This window comes from Thermobia domestica, chromosome 11, assembly GCF_964235325.1.
Source record: "Thermobia domestica chromosome 11, izTheDome1.hap1.1, whole genome shotgun sequence".
Taxonomy (NCBI): domain Eukaryota; kingdom Metazoa; phylum Arthropoda; class Insecta; order Zygentoma; family Lepismatidae; genus Thermobia; species Thermobia domestica.
Window position 1 is genome coordinate 82,699,459 of NC_137464.1, and position 17,303 is coordinate 82,716,761.

The 17,303-nt window shown below is 36.2% G+C and overlaps 1 protein-coding gene across 1 annotated transcript; it reads right to left on the bottom strand.

Annotated features, from left to right (window-relative positions):
* Positions 1-4,669: 4,669 nt before the first annotated feature.
* Positions 4,670-16,664, bottom strand: LOC145665193 (uncharacterized). The gene is made up of 3 exons (XM_081732478.1): positions 16,029-16,664; positions 13,800-15,172; positions 4,670-4,696 (listed from the first exon to the last, which is right to left on the bottom strand). Exons 2-3 carry the CDS (start codon positions 15,108-15,110, stop codon positions 4,670-4,672), a joined length of 1,338 nt encoding a protein of 445 aa, XP_081588604.1. The 5' UTR covers positions 15,111-15,172; positions 16,029-16,664.
* Positions 16,665-17,303: the final 639 nt, after the last annotated feature.

The following is a 17,303-nucleotide window of genomic DNA, read 5'->3' on the forward strand; positions in this document are numbered from 1 at the left end:
TCTTGTCAAAATCATGAATGAAAATTTGTACGCTCTGTGCGATTCAGGTTCTTCGGCTAGTTTGTTAAGCTACAATGCGTGGAAGAAAATATCTAATATTGTGTCGAACGCTGTATTACAACCCGCTCCTCAAATTGTTCTAGTAGACTATAGTGGAAAAAGAACAAAATCAGTTAAGGGCGAGGTTACCCTCTGTGTAGAAATTGGACCTGTAATTTGTGATGTTAGATTTATTGTAGTCAGTGACCTTAATTGTAATTGTCTGCTAGGCAGAGATTTCTTATCGCTAGCTAATGCGAAATTAGACTTTGGCGAGAAATCCGTTACTGTAGGTTACGACCCTAACACTTGTAAGGTACCAATGAAAGAGTATGAGCACGGATTTGGTAGTGACCCCCTTCTGTGTAATGAAAGTAAAGGTAAAGTAAAAATACTTAAGAGAGAGAGTGTTAATAAGGTTGGTTTTTATTCAAATAATGTGAATAGTGTTGACATTAATTCTGCTATTGAAAGCGAAAACGAAGATGTAGTCGAACCTGTGCTAGAGTGTCCGATAGTTCAGAATTTAGAAATTCATAAGAAACAGCTGACACAGGAATGGATAGATAGTTTGTTAGAAAACAGTAAAGCATTTGAACATGTAGAAAGGTGTAATATCAATAATAATTTAAACATAGAGCAAATAAAACAAGCACGTTTGAACGAAGCTGCTGAAGTAAATTTTTTGTATCATTTTTATGGGGAACAAATTCATAAATTGGATGAGGAAATTCAAAAGTCTCATAATAATGTAAAAATAAATCAGGATGTTTGTAATGTAAGTAACATTACTCGTAATTCCCAAAGTCACTTTCCTTCTGTTACTGAAATTAGAACAAAAGTACTTAAAATTGAAAATTTGTCTAATGTTCAAAAACAGCAACTATATGATTTATTGTTGAAACATAGATTGGTTTTTAGCGACTTGCCAGGTAAATGTAATAAATTTGAATACACCATCGAAGTTGAAACAGACCAACCAATTGTCAAACGTCAGTACCCATTACCTTTTAAGTACAAAGAAAATATTGAACAGCAAATAGCTGAGTGGCTAGAATGTAATGTAGTGGAAGAATGTATTTCTGTACATTGTCATCCTTTGTTGTGCGTAGCTAAGAAAAACACTAGTAAACTTCGTACTGTCGTAGATTTAACTCAATTGAACAAATTTGTGAAATTAAAGCAGTTAAAAGTCAATAAGATCGATGACCTTCTCATTAAATTTCAAGGAATTCAATTTGTGTCTTGTTTAGATTTTGTTGGAAGTTATTTACAAGTGTGTTTAAGTAAAGAAAGTAAACAATACACGGCCTTTTGTTGGAATGGTAAAATGTATCAGTATACTCGAGTTCCGTTCGGTTACATAAACGGAGGAGCTGCTTTTATGTTGTGTTTGCAAACTGTCCTTGGGGCAGGTTTATATGAAAAAGTAGTCTCGTACATCGATGATGTCTCTGTAATTTCTATGACTTTTGAAGAACAGTTACAATTTTTGGATCAAATATTTCAGAAAGTTTACGAAGCTGGCATGACTTTAAATCTGCAAAAGTGTACTTTTTGTAACACGAAATTTAGTTTTTTAGGGTTTGACATCAGTCCGCAAGGCATAACAAAAAATCCTTCTTACGTACAGTGTATCAAAGACCTACCAAGGCCTAGAAATTTGAAAGAATTACAAAGAGTTTTAGGTTTATTCCAGTGGTGTGCCAAATTTGTTGAAAATTTCGCTCAAAAATCTGAACCTTTATTTGGTTTGTTAAAGAAAAATAAAAAATGGATCTGGGATCAATCTTGTGAAGATAGTTTTAACCAATTGAAAAGTGATTTAGTTCAAGAGGTAATGCTTGCACATCCTTTGTTAGATCATGATTTTTGTTTAATTACAGACTGTAGTTCGGTTGCTTTAGGAAACATTCTTTTTCAAGAAGTAGATGGTAAGAAACATATTTTAGGGTTTTATAGTAGAACGCTAAAACCTGCTGAGAAGCATTACACTGTGACTGAACGTGAGTGTCTTTCAATTGTAGTCGCGCTCAAACGTTGGTCTCAATTGTTGTATGGAAGGCATGTAAAAATTTACACAGATCATAACTCATTGGTATATTTGCATAAAATGAGACAGTGGAATTCTAGACTTGCTCGTTGGAGCTTACAAATTCAGGGATTTGATGTACAAATTGTATATATTAAAGGTCAAGATAATCAAGCTAGCGATGCATTGTCACGTATCATTTTGTTTCCTGAAGTTGAAAAGTATGAAGTTAATAAGTACGAAGTGTTGCCATCTTGTTTTAAAAATTTGACTGTACAAGATTTAATTAGCAAGCAAAGAGAACATTCGGAGTATGAAAATATCATGAAGTACTTAGAGAATCCCAACGATCCTTATGTTAAAGTTAAGAATCGAAACATTGGTGAATTTTACAAAATCGAAAATGGAATTTTGTTGAATCGTAGTTACCATTTTCCTAATCAATGGAAAATTTGTATTCCTCCTTCACTTGTGAACGATGTAATTCAAAATTATCATGAACAAGGTCATTTTGGTTTTGAAAAGGTTTTAGGCTTTGTAAGTGATTGTTGTTATTGGAAGTCCATGCGTAGAGATATCAGCAATTATTTGCGTGACTGTGTTGTCTGTAAACGTACGAAAGTTGAAACTTCGCCACCAGCTAGACCTTTACAAACTGTGGCTGTAAAGAATGTAAGAGACATGGTTTCGATCGATTTGTTAGGACCTTATCCACCTTCTCATACTGGAAATAAATTTGCATTGTCAATTTTGGATGTATTCAGTAGATATTACACGATGTTCCCAATCAGAAATGCAACGACCAAATGTGTTTTGAGATGTTTAGAATATTACTATTTTGTAACCATGGGAATTCCTAAATCCATACTAGTAGACAATGGTGGATGTTTTGTATCGGCAAAATTTAAATCTAAAATGGAAGAGTATGGTATTAAAATTCATTATGTAACTCCCTACCATCCAAAGAGCTCAATTGTAGAACGTATTCATAGAGAGACGAATAGGTTGTTCAAATTGTTGTGTAACGAAGAACATACTTCTTGGGAAAGGTACATACCTCAAATTGTCATTTTGTTGAACTATTCTGTGTGTAGTAGTTTAGGTGTCAGCCCTGCTAGTCTTCATTTGAATGTAAAAGCAAATTATTCTGTTCTAAAGCATTTTGGCATTGTAACTAACGAAAGCTATGATGAAAGTGAACCTGTAAATTGGGAAAATAAACTCATAATGGCTGAATACCACAGAAGTGAAAAAGTTAGGAAAAGAAACGAGAAATATAATGCGTCCCAAGAAAGAAAGTATAAAATAAAAGAAAATGATTTGGTATTTTTGTTGCAATCACATTTGAGTTCGGCTGTAGACAAAAAGATCCGCAAATTTTTCATGCTTTACAAAGGTCCACTGTTTTGTAAAAATAAAATTTCAGACAAAGTTTTTGAACTTGTAGACCCTTTAACTGGAGAATCTTGTGGTGTACATTCTATCGATCGTGTGAGAGTGTGGAGACCCACTCAGAAAACTAAGAACATCTGGTTAGAATTAGCTAAGAAACATATTCATGAAAGAGAATTTGATTCTGTAAGAGAAAATAGTGAAAAAACTGACTCTTGTGAACCGGAAACTTTAGTAAAAGTAAATTCTTTAAATATAACGAAAGTTAGTTTGTCTGTATTCAACAAGAGCGAAAGTAATAAGTTCAATGTTCAGTTGTTATTGAAAGAACTATTGAAATGTGATACATATTTGCAATATTTAAACGACAAGCTAGATTGTCGGCATCGTACTCTTATATTAGCCTTAAATCATTTGCTGAATCCTAAGCTAAACAGACGTGACGTGTAAAAAAAAAAAAAAAGGCATTGATATGATCACTTTTTAAATGCTAGTATGTATGAAAATGTTGTTTACTAGTATTCATATGTAAAGGAAATATGAGATAGAAACTCGTTTACATGAATAATTGTATTGTCTTGTTGATGCTTTGCGATAAGTTATCAAGACTAATTGTAAGATCTTAAAACACCAAATGTACAAGATGAATTGTATGGCATTCATGTGCTATTAAGAATGTAAACGATGATATGCTCTGATGTAGTCAGAGTAAGAGTAAGTTTTTATGTGTCAGTGGAACACTGTGACACGAGTATTGAATTATGAATGGCAACTTCCCCCCCCCCTTTCATTTATTTTTAACCTTTGGGTTCATTTTTCCGTATTGTTGTACATTCCTACCTCACTAGAAGGTCTTGTTGCCATTCCAAAGGGGTGGGATGATAATATAAATGTAAAAGGGGAAGGGAGACTTAAAAATGTAAGTGGATAGGCGCTTATAAGCGTAAAAGTGTGGCAGACTTACTTCTATCCGGCCTCACTCTTTTTGTTACAGTACGAAAGAGTGGTAATAAATTTATTTCATGTAACTACTATGTTTAAATAATGTATAATCCTTGTATTTGTGAATAACAATTTTGTTTTCGTAACTTCTTTGTCAGAATAGCATGAGAAATGCAAGTATGCTTTGTCATTTGTGTAATTTAAGTATAATGTGTGTAGAATAAGTTTGTTTATTTCCTCTTGTGGAATATTGAAATATATTATTCAAATAATATTTGTTTTATCTATTTGCTGAAAAGTTGAGTAATTCATAATGATTATTTGTTCAGGTTTTATAGTTTTTGCATAATGTCGTAAAGTAAGTAATGTGTATATCTTATGTTTAAATAATGCCATGATTTTGTATAATATTTGAGTTATTTTAACAATAAGAGCGCATATAGCAATATTGTAATTCGTATATTAAAAGTATACCATGAGAATTATTTGTATATTAATTGTGAGTCATGCATTTATAAATGTTTAACTTAGTGACAGTGCCGAATGTAAAAAAAAAAAAAAAAAAAAAAAAAAAAAAAAAAAAACTTTAAAGACTTTACGCATAAAAGCCCCATAGAATTCTTACGTAAGTGTATAAATGCCCCACGCGTTTATTGTTTTTCTACGAGTAATTGAAATTTAATTAAACTTTTTCATCTGATGAGGTGTAACTCGACGAAAGTTCTTATAAACTTCCTTGTGAACTAGTGCTCGTCTTCACTTTGGAACAGTGGTGATTGTTGAAGTGAAACTACAGTCAGGGTTCTTGAACGTTTACCATTATTCGATGGTGCACGTACATTCCTTTCGACCGCCAATGTAACTGTACCAAAATTTTGCTTAAAATACTTTCCATATAAACGCAAATTCTGCGTTGGTGCGTCATGTGACGTTCGTCTGAATTTGTGCACTTTGTGCGGTGTATGCTTCTTGTTGATCGTGCTGCCGCCTAGTGGTGCTAAAAGACAGTATAGAAGAAGAAGAAGAGGAAAGTAAAGAGAAGCAACGTTTAGTTTTCTTGGTGTGTGTTGGTGTGTGTGGGCGTTATGCATGATTCAGCAAAAATTTCTAGAATATTACTAAATCTTCAACCCAAAACGTTTTGAAATATATAAATAGTAATATTCTTTATTAAGAAAACTTTGATATTTATGATTTTGCATAATCATCCATTAAAAATAATGCTGTTGATGTAGACGTTTTGATAGTTTTGAAATAAGGCATTATTAAAGTTAATCGATCCTAAGTAATATTGCATAGCAACAAGGTGGTGGTATAGAGATTAAGTAAAAAACAAAAGGACTTGGCAGGTTGTTCTTGAAGTCAACGGACATGTAATCAGCAACTAATACTAAAATTTATCGAAACAAGTCAATATTTCATTAGTAACTACAAAATAATGCTGCCTTTGGATTCGCCTGGAATGACTGTCTACTAAATTCCATGAATTAGAAGAAAGGACGATATTTGTGAGTGGATTCGACGGATGTTCGGTGTTTAACTTAAAAATGTGATCACATTCATCGTTGAGCCATGGTGGACAGAAACATTGAAGTGAGTAATGAAAAGTATACTTACGAATTCGTTACACGAATGGGGCTACTAAAGTAAAGAAAGTTTGTATATTTCAGGTATGTAGTTCATATTAATAAATGGCGCTGTAATATATAACTTTATTGGTTTTTCCTTCACAGATTGCATGACATGGTGAAAACGTGACTGTTGGGTAACTTGTGTTAAACTTATGAAAGTAGGGGATACTCTCGTCTATTTTCGTAATACGCCTTAGGTCATCTCTCAGATGGTTCGTCCGAACTTGGACCGTAACGGTGAAGAGTATTGCGCCTTTCTCAAACGATCGTCGCGGGAATAAACTTTCCGAACCCACAAATAAAATGGTGCAAAGCTGTATTATTTGAGGGCAAGGAGTAGGGAGTTCTCCGCGGAGGCCGGTTGAGGACGGTGCGCACTACGCAGCACTATGCTGCTTGAACCCAGAACCGTAACACCAACCCGTGTTGCTGTTGTAGTTATAGTCTCGACTAATAATAATATCGTTGTTGTAAACAATAGCTTTATAAGGAAATTTTTCACTCCTTTTTACATCTTAGCTCTAACACTGTTAGTGAGAAATGCAGACTGTTTCAAAAGGAATATCGGGATTTTAAGTCTTCGTAGTACTTATTACGTTTTACGTACAATTATAAGCAATGCATCAAGTAAAAGAGCACCTCAAACAGTGTTAGCTACAAGTGTTCAATGTGAGATTCATTCTTCACACGGTACACATCTAGTCGATAGACGAGAAAGGCCCATAAACTTTCCGCCATATGGCACAAAACGCATTCAATTTGGGGAGTCTCGTTTCAATTGCACCATCTCCTGAGGATTGCTGACGGCCAGATGCAAACATTATGAGTGTTCACGTTAGCTCTTAGGTGAAATGTCGATTTACCACTGAAGACGACACGATCCAGAAAATCTTCATTCTTATACAGCAATATTTCACTTGCGAAATTGGCATGTAAACCGTAGTCTGTAGGCTTTAGACCTGTAGCAACTGCAAGCGTCTCCTTAATATTCTTCACACAGACGGTTGCACTGTACAGATTCAGTCTTTATTAAAACACAAAAAAGCTTTCTGCTCTCTATTCTCCATCTTTGCTACTTGCTCTTTCTAACGACAGACAGAAGAAACAATGATTTTGCATGCGTGCGTACAAAACTGTTTGAGTTGCTCTTTCATTTGATATAATATTTATAATTGTAAGTTAATTGTAATAGATACTATAAAGTTTCAAAGTCTAATATTAATTTTGAAACACCCTGCATTACTTCAAATTGTGTCATCCTATATTCATGTCTTGTATATACATATACAAGAAGTGCCATTATTATCAACTACCAACTTTCATCATCATACACACGGCCGGCCCTAGGCAATTTGTCGCCCCGTGCAATTTAATAATTTGCCGCCTCCCTTTTTCTCCAGAAAGAAGAAATCTTAAAAGTCATCATTTTGAGTATCCTACTCCAGCATGAACAATGAAGGGGAGGGTAAGTGCAGTTGCACTCAGAAAGGCTTAAATACTTACTAAAAATGCAATCCCGTTTTGTCTGCTTTTTTTTCGTTTAAATATTAATCTATTATGTTTGTGTAAGATAAAGCAAACACACCTGCATAGAAAAGATGGTAATCCTTTTTATAGAATTCAATATCGAGCTTCAATGTCAATGTATCAGTTTGCAATTCCAGTGCAACTAGCTCTTTTATCTTTATTTCTTGATTTTTCTTCTACATCTGTTAACATTTTTAAAAAAAGCTTGTTTCTATCTTCAATGATAAGGAACTTGTTTCAGACAAAAACAAGACTAGTTGTCATATCAAAACTGTGATAACTTACTAAGTGGAACAGATATTCGCCACTATTCGAGAATTGGATTCTTGCATTTGAAAACAACCAAGCAATTTGTGCTCGGATTGATTCGACCATTTGCTTTGTTGATTCGACCATTGTTCATGTGACCTTAAACTAATGCAACCTAAACATAATTTATGAATGTATTATTCAAATAGGTCAGCTTAGTAAATGTAACTACCATCATCATGAAGTCTGTATCCAACAAGAAATATTTAATGTAAATAATATACTTATAACCAGAGACCGGAAGTAGTAATGGGGCGACTTGGTCTCACTTTTTGGCCCCTGGGTCCCTGCCTCAGGACCCATGGTCCCTGGCCGGGGTCTATGACCTAGGGGTACCTAGGACCACCCCCTAAATTTTGGCAGGGGTACATAGGACCACCCCCCAGGACCCATGGTCCCTGGCCCGTGTCAATGACCTAGGGGTACTTAGGACCACCCCTCTAGATTTTGGCAGGGGTACATAGGACCACCCCTTAAATTTTGGAAATTGCCAAATCTAAAAATTGGGTGTGGTAGCCTAGGACCACAGTATGTACCTCTATCAGTATTGGGTGTCTATGTCGTTCCCTTTTATGAGTAAAAAATTGCCAAAAATTCAAATTTCGGGGGTTTTTGACCTAATTTATCCCCTTTGATGAGGTATTATTATCCTATATGGTTATATGGGCATATACAGGGATTCATTACCTTTCATAAGACATGGGTATATTGGTGCACCCCGGGAGGGTTGCCTTGGCCCACCCCTTCAATTTTTGGAAATTGCCCAATTTAAACATTTTGGTACAATAGTATAGAACCCTAGTATGTATTACTGTAAATTTGGGTGGTCCACTTCGTTCCCTTTTTAGGGGTACAAAATTGCCAAAATTTTAGTACAACCACATGTTTGGGTTTTTGGCTCATTTTATTCCCTTGGATGAGGTCCTATTACCTTATATAGTTATATGGGTGTATACAGGTGTTTATTTTCTATTGTAAGACATAGGTACATTTGTGCACCCCGGCAGGAGTGCCTTGGCCCACCCCTTAAATTTTGGAAATTGACCAATTTAAACATTTGGTATAATAGTATAAAACCCTAATATAGATCACTATAAATTTCGGTGGTCCACTTCGTTCCCTTTTAGGGGTACAAAATTGTCAAAATTTTAGTACAACCACATGTTTGGGTTTTTGGCTCATTTTATTCCCTTGGATGAGATCCTATTACCTTATATAGTTATATGGGTGTATACAGGTGTTTATTTTCTATTGTAAGACATAGGTACATTTGTGCACCCCGGCAGGAGTGCCTTGGCCCACCCCTTAAATTTTGGAAATTGCCCAATTTAAACATTTGGTATAATAGTATAAAACCCTAATATATATTACTACAAAATTTCGGTGGTCTATCTCGTTTCCTTCCAGGGGTACAAAATTGCCAAAATATAAACGTAAGCAATACGTTGTATCACGTGTTTGGGTTTTGACCTAATTCATTTCCTTGGATGAGATCCTATTACCTTATATGGTTATATGGCCATGTATAGGAGTCCATTCCCTATTATGAAACATGAGTACATATGTGCAACCCCGGGAATGGTACCTTGGCCCGCCCCTTAAGTTTTAGAAATTGCCAAATTTAAACATTTGGTATCATAGTACTGGACCCTAATATATATATATATATATATTACTACAAAATTTGGGTGGTCCACCTCGTTCCCTTTTAGGGGGCATTTTGTTCCGCTTTAGGAGTGAACATGGATACCTTGGAATCGTCCCGAGTTTGATTCTTGGAAATGTTGAATTTAACGTCCCCGCGAAAACGGTGAGAGATGATAGGACGAAACAGGAACTTACTTGACTGAGGATTGAAGCAGTGACCTCATACAGTAGAGACAATCGCTGAGCCATCGTACACGTGTGTTGATTACTATGCAATGGTCCCGAGTTTGATTCTTGGTGCTAGTTTCAGGAAATGTTAACGTTCCCTTGAAACGATGAAATGAGAAAACATCATAAACTTACTTGCTTGCGGATTGAAGCAGAGACCTCACACATCAGAAATAAGAGCTGAGTCACCATGGCCCATTGAGAAGTTCAGTTTGTTGATTACTATGTCATGGTCCCGAGTTCGATTTTTGTGTTAGTTTAAGAAATGTTGAGTTTAACGTCCCCTTGAAACGATGATGAAAAAATGATAGGAGGAAACATGAACTTACTTCGTTGTGGATTGAAGCGCTGAGCCGCCGTACTCCATTCAGTGCGAACAGTTTCGCGTATGAAAAGAAGACGAGCAGATTATGTTACATTACACATTTCAGTGCGAGCAGTTTATACTAGGTTTATGTTTCATATAGAAAGATAGAAGATCTGCGTTGTCATCTTTTTTACTTCGTGTGCAACTTTGACCTTGAAGAAAACCTTGTTGACTCAGTGCAAAGCATTGACGTATACACATAATCTTATTGTTTAGTTGGCTGTATTTAGAGATGAATCAGACATGTAAGGTTGCTGGTTCGAATCTAGTTGTGTTCGCTGTAACTCAGGGTCTGAGCGATACTTACCGAAATTTTTCCAGTGTTGCCAACACTATCAGAATGAATCGATTCATTTAGTCGGAGCAGTTTCGTGACGAAAACTGATTTTTGTTTTGCACACAAAAATTTTCTGAAACAGAATTTTGTTTGTACATAAAAATTTTTCTGAAACAGAATTTTGTTTGTACATAAAATTTTTTCTGAAACAGTTTTTGTTTTGTACACACAAAAAATTTCTGAAACAGAATTTTGTTTTCGTACACAAAAAATTTTTCTGAAAACATTTTTTTTTCGTACACAAAAATTTTCTGAATCAGTTTTTTTTTCGTACACTAAAAATTTTCTGAAACAAAAATTTAGTTTGATTTTTTTTTCGTAAAACATTGATTTATTTTACCAGTAAACTGATTCAGAAAAAGAAATTGAAATCGCAGTACAGGAAAAAGAATTTGATTTTAGGATGTGAAATAAAACACAGAATCATGTTTTTGTACATTTATTTTAGCATGTGAAACAGAATACAGAATTTCTTTTTTCTTCAAAGGAAGACGTGTCCGTGACGGGTACAAGTTCTGTAAAGAGAAAATAAAACATATGAATATACATGGTAATATTTATTTTTTTTTCCTGTGAAAGAAGAAAAACAGATTATTAACATCGAACTAACTGATCAAGAGAGAGTGAGGTGAGAAAAAGAAAAGCAAATGTGACGTACCTGAATACTTTTTTTTTTCTCCACGGGTTTCTGCAAGGTGATGTCATCTGAGTTTGTCTCCGCTCTTGTATCGTTGAAGCATGTCCCGTGTTGCGTTGATTCTTTGCCCCGTCTTTGGGAGGTGATGTTGGTGGGATTAGGGGAAAATATGGCTGTTATTCTGTTCTGGCTTTTTTATACCCATAGGGCAATGTCTCGTATGTGTCTGGTATTAATCGGCGTTTTTTATAGTTGAAACTGTACTTCTTTTCTTCAGGTTTTGTGACAAGATGATGATCGTGGGTTCTGTAAATTTTGTGCGGCGTGCTAATGGTGATTTTTTCACTCGATTGATTTATGATCATTTGCTCCAGACTATTAAAATTTAACTTTTGACTTGCAGTATAATTGAGTGTAAACCCACGAATTTTGCATACATAACTGGTTGATTTCGTGTCGGGGTTGTAGATTTCCAAGGCGTACTGTTTTGGGCCACCAGACACGAATTTTTTAATGTATGCTTTTGGTCCAATTGATTCCAGTTCATTTGACATTGAACCAAGAAATACTTCTGGTTCTATTGTGGGCTGTGATGGTCGCTGCGTGAATATCACTGAATCTGTATCGAAATATAGTACTCTTTCTTGCAGAAGTTCTAAATATTTGTAGAGTTCCAGACGAGCTTGACACGTTGTAAATGCTCCAAGGACAACATTAGCATTGTGATTTTGTACTGGAACATCATCTTCATACTGCCAATAAAGGTATAACATCGAATCGTTAACAGGTAAAATTTGGTTGACTTTTATGTCTGGAGCAGTTAATTTCTGATACAGTTCTTTGGGGTCGTTAATGATGGTCGTTTGGCTGAAATTGTCTCTTATAGCGAGTCGTCCCCAGAAGGCATTCAAACAGAGCTTTGCAAGACTACGACGTGCTGAATTTGTCATTATATTTGCTGCATCTAAAGTTATGCCTTCACGTTGTTGTACCACTTGAATATACTGCTGCTTTTCTTCTTCGGTGACGCAATTGGCAGGCCAACCAGAAGCTTCCAGCTTCGATTTCAAAAATGTATTAATGTATTCGCTGAATAATCCGCCAGTCTTGGTTTCTGGATCATATACGGTGATGTCGTAATCCCAAATTTCGTAAATTTCAATGACTTGATACCCAAGTTCAATGGCTTTTTGAATTTCATAGGACACCCATGTTCCCGTTAGGCTTCGTTCACTGTCCGAATGTGTACATTCAGAATCTTGATTTAATGCTGTGGCACAGGCAGCACAAAGTGGAAACAACAACTTCTTATTTGAGCGAAATGGCAGCACTGGATGAAACACATTTCTGCTAGGCAAGATCTTCAACTTGACCAATCCGTTGACAGTTTGAATGTCGGGCATTTCTGGATCTCCCTGTAGATATATTCGTGGATGCCCTATTGGATACCGTCCACATTTATTCACATAAGGATACAGGGAGACGATATCCAAGAATTTTATTTCTTCGCCTTCATTTTCATTTGCGACGTGGTACAATTTAATGGCATTAACACGGCCACCATAGAAGCTGTCTCTTGGATTTAATGGTGTCTTATTAGTATAAGGATGTGTGCTTAAAGAAGAGGCCAATGCTGGATTGGATTTTAACACTTGACGAAATTCACATTCCCACATTTCATGTACTTTATATCCCATGGATCGTAATAACTTCATTTTACGCTGTGTTCTCTCGTAGCGATAGTTCATTGTTTCTTCGGAGTTCTCATAAATGGGTTGATCACGGCCTGTAGGGACACATAGAGGACAGCCGTGGAATCTGCACCCTTCAAATTCATACACGTGTTTCTCTTTAGTGTCAGGATCTTTGTAGTAACCGTCCAGATGAAAACCAGCAACATAAACTTCTTTTCCTCTCGCAGCATGTAGAATTGAATGACCCTCTTTTTCCTCCATGTAGGCAAGCCACTGCAAAGCAATCCGTGACTGATTGTTTCTGTGACGGTATCCACGTGCAGGGAGAATGCTAATAGTATTAGGTTTTAAGAAATTTCGTCGAAATACTAAATTGCACGCACTCGCCAAAGTGATAGCCTCCAGGAAAGGATTGACGTGAGTTTCTTGTTCAAAAGTGGTCATGAAAGATATACAAGCCAATCGAAGTACGTTGACGTCCTGGATACAATAGTTCACCAATTCTTTTTGGAAAATAAACGTATCGTTCTGGTGTTCGTTATACCATGTCATGAATTTTTCTCGTTCATCCACTTTCATTTCATCTGCACCATAATAATGGATGTCCGGTAATTTTCCCACATACGTTTGATTTGCAGCAGTATTAAAAAAGTGTGGAAAATATCCTTTGGTCGCTGGTAAATGAAATGCCTTGGATAATTTACTTAAAGCCATTGGCATGAAATTTAAGGAGTCAATAAACGATAAGTGATTCACTTTCATGCTTAAAATTTTTGCTCCGTTCAAGATCAAAGTAGGTTTCAATTCATGTTCTTCCACTAAAGATTTAAGAATAAAATGACCATCATATCCCTTACAGTTATGTGCCAAAGATACAATAAGTTTGATGTTGGGTCGTGGTTGACGTAAATACGCAAGAAAGGCATTGATCGGATCATCTTGAAAAATATGTTCTCGCTGTCCACAAACTTCACACGGATGATGTATATCCTCATCTTGAACACAGTTGTAACATACTTGTTGGGCCACCAGTAAATTGGGATTATGAATGAACGTGTCTTCATCGAAGAAAGTATCCTGTGTGGCTTCGATATCATAGAAGACAATCATAGCTTTCTTGGCATGTAACACTGATGGAACTCCAGGCTTTAATTGAGTCGTATCAGGCTTCATGTAGCATTGGTGGGTAGACGTAACATGTTTATGGCACACATTACAAAAATAATCAGTACAATCATGTTTTCTTTCCCCTGTATGGACAAACGAATAAATGCGTAGACATTTGGCACACTGTTTCACCATCTTGCATATTGGCTGGCCCTTATGATATGGTACAGTTAGATGATTTGTATAGCATGTTTCACCATAAAATTCACGATTGCATTCTAGGCACTGCTTCTCCGTATTGGTCTTACTGCATGGCGGTTTCTGCAAACATTTCTCACACATGGCCGAACAGTTCTTGACGTGTCTATTTCTGTTATTATATTTTTTGTGGCATGCAGCACAATAGTAGTTGGTAGAAAAAACAGACGTTAATGACGTGATGATGTCATAATGAGAATTGATGCACATTAAATTGATTGGAATTTTGTCTTCGCCACCAGGCCCTTCATACAGAATATCTTCTCCGGAAAAGCTAGTGTATACGGTAAGTTTATAATTTGTCAAGTAGCGTTGCAATTGTCGTAATTCTTCCACGGATCCCCCATGCTCTAAATTCACTGATGATCTGGACAAAAGTTCATGTACGGCTGGAATAACAACACACTTTCTCTGGTTGTGATATTGATCGTAAACTTTTTTATTTGTATCCTTATATTTCTTTAGGCCAATAGCAATCACAATCGCATACGCTAAACATTTCTTGTCGGTGTTTTTTACACGTAAAATGCCTTTCTTGCACTTTAATAATTCGTCGTTTGATAAAAGACCTCGACGCACCAATCCAAATCCACGGGGCACATCCACATGATGAAAATGGACAATGAACGGTTCGTTCATGAGAAAACTATCGTTACTTTGAAGGATGCGATCAAAGGATGCCCATAAAGTCTCCAGTGTCAAATTACTTGCATGCCGGAAAGATAGATAAAATGGCTTGTTCTTCTCATCGTGGGATAAAATCGATAATCCAACCATCGATGATTCGTCGACGTTTTCCAATAAATAATCCAACATCTGTTGAAAGGAGGCCTGAACCCACTCCACAATATCGGTGCCACTGGTCGGAGCATTAATTTGAATTTCCAGCATTCGTCCTTCCAGATTAAAACGCCGATAATGTCTATTGATTTCTCGCAAGACAGTAAAGCCAGAAGTAGCCATATTCAAATAGGGAAAAAAGGTAAGGTAAGCAAAAAAAGGAATAGGCAAAGAAAAACAAATATCTAAAACGAAAAGAGAAAAAAAAGCACGAATTAAAATTGAATTCATAGATCACTACGTTATCAAAATGACTACACGATCAATCCTAAAAGAATGATCATATCTCAAATAGTTCTACTACTGAAACGTTTTATTGTCGTCAAACCCGGACCAACATCAACATGTAAATGACCTAAGTTTCTGTAGTGATAAAAAGAATGAATGAAATTGTTTTTCTAACTGTGCTGAAAGAATCATTGTAGTAAGCATTTTTTCCTCTGACACTGAACTTTAAAAACGTATGACGAACATGAAACGAAAACAAAATCTCATGCGCTTGCTTTTCTCGAGCTAAGGCAAGAAAGACTCGGCGGGAGATCAGATCCCACATTAAACTGCAAGTCCACGTCTCACGTTGTAGGGAACAAATTCGTGCGTAGTTTCTTTGTTTACTATCAGAAACTGAGCTAAGTGGTTAGCGTTACGCACCTCTGGCCCGGGTTCAACACCCAGTATGCGATCAGATTCAACATTAAGCTGTATTCCTAGCCCCACTACTGAAGGGACGCTAAAACCAAAATCAACAAATTTCTCGTGCTTACTTCTAATGTGTGGGATGTGGCCCGGGTTCAACACCCAGTATGCGCTCAGATTCAACATTAAGCTGTATTCCTAGCACCCCACTACTGAAGGGACGCTAAACCAAAATCAACAAATTTCTTGTGCTTACTTCTAATGTGTGGGATTCCTAATTCGATCCCCGGTCAAGTTATTCTTCCATTTGCTAAATATTTCGTGTTAAAATAAAACAATGATAACAATGTTATCCTCATGCAAAAAACACTCCATTGATGTTAAGAAAACGCAGTCGATACTTACCTCAAATTCAAGGAACGGAGTAAAGTCACGCTGTCACTAGAGGTACACCTACGTTCATTCAAGATCTTCGTGGAAGTAGGATTTGAAAATGAAATTAAGAAATTTATTTAGGTCTAAAACGTGTTCAACTATAAAGTGACATCACTATCAGCCAATCAGAAACGAGGAAAATGAATCAATGACATCACGGAGAACCAATGAAAACACAGCTTTCATCATGAGCCGAAACGTGATGTAAGAAGCAATCTGATTGGTTGTGACATTATTCACGTTTTTTCTCCTTACACATCAATCGTTACGACATCTAGTATCGCAATTTTGATAATGACATCATACCGTTGACTCGTTAGTTTCTTACGACATTCAAATTAACACATCTAAAATGTGATTCATTTTCCTTAAACTTGATTGAAAAAATGTAACACTCATCGATATGTTACGAAACTGTCTTTGACATAAATGTAAAGTTGAGCTTTAAAAGTCCGTCAGCTGAGAAAAAATGCTGATGTAGTAAAAGCAGATTCTGCAATTTCACAATAACAAGCTTCTATGCGTAACAACAAGCAGAAATGTGTAGTAATGTAACATAATCTGTTCATGTTCTTTTCATACGCAAAACTGCTCGCACTGAATGGAGTACGGTGGCTCAGCGTTTTTTTTTTTTTTCTGATGTGTGAGTTCTCTGCTTCAATCCGCAAGCAAGTAAGTTTATGATGTTTTCTCATTTCTCATCATCGTTTCAAGTGGGACGTTAAATTTTTCTAACACTAGCACCAAGAATCAAACTCGGGACCATTGCATAGTAATCAACACACGTGTACGATGGCTCAGTGCTTGTCTCTCTACTGTATGAGATCACTGCTTCAATCCTCAGTCAAGTAAGTTCATGTTTCGTCCTATCATCTCTCACCGTTTTCGCGGGGACGTTAAATTCAACATTTCCAAGAATCAAACTCGGGACGATTGCAAGGTTCACTCCTAAAGCGGAACAAAATGCACCCTAAAAGGGAACGAGGTGGACCACCCAAATTTTGTAGTAATATATATTAGGGTCCAGTACTATGATACCAAATGTTTAAATTTGGCAATTTCTAAAAACTTAAGGGGCGGGCCAAGGTACCATTCCCGGGGGTACACATATGTACTTATGTTTCATAATAGGGAATGGACTCCTATACATGGTCATATAACCATATAAGGTAATAGGATCTCATCCAAGGAAATGAATTAGGTCAAAAACCAAACACGTGGTACAACGTAATGCTTACGTTTATA

Coding starts and splice junctions, on each gene's coding strand:
- LOC145665193 (XM_081732478.1), bottom strand. CDS start 15,110: ATGGCTACTTCTGGCTTTACTGTCTTGCGAGAAATCAATAGACATTAT. Junction 4,697..13,799: donor ATTTACTGGTGGCCCAACAA/GTATGTTACAAC, acceptor TCAACTTTTCAG/CAAATAGATAAAACAAATAT.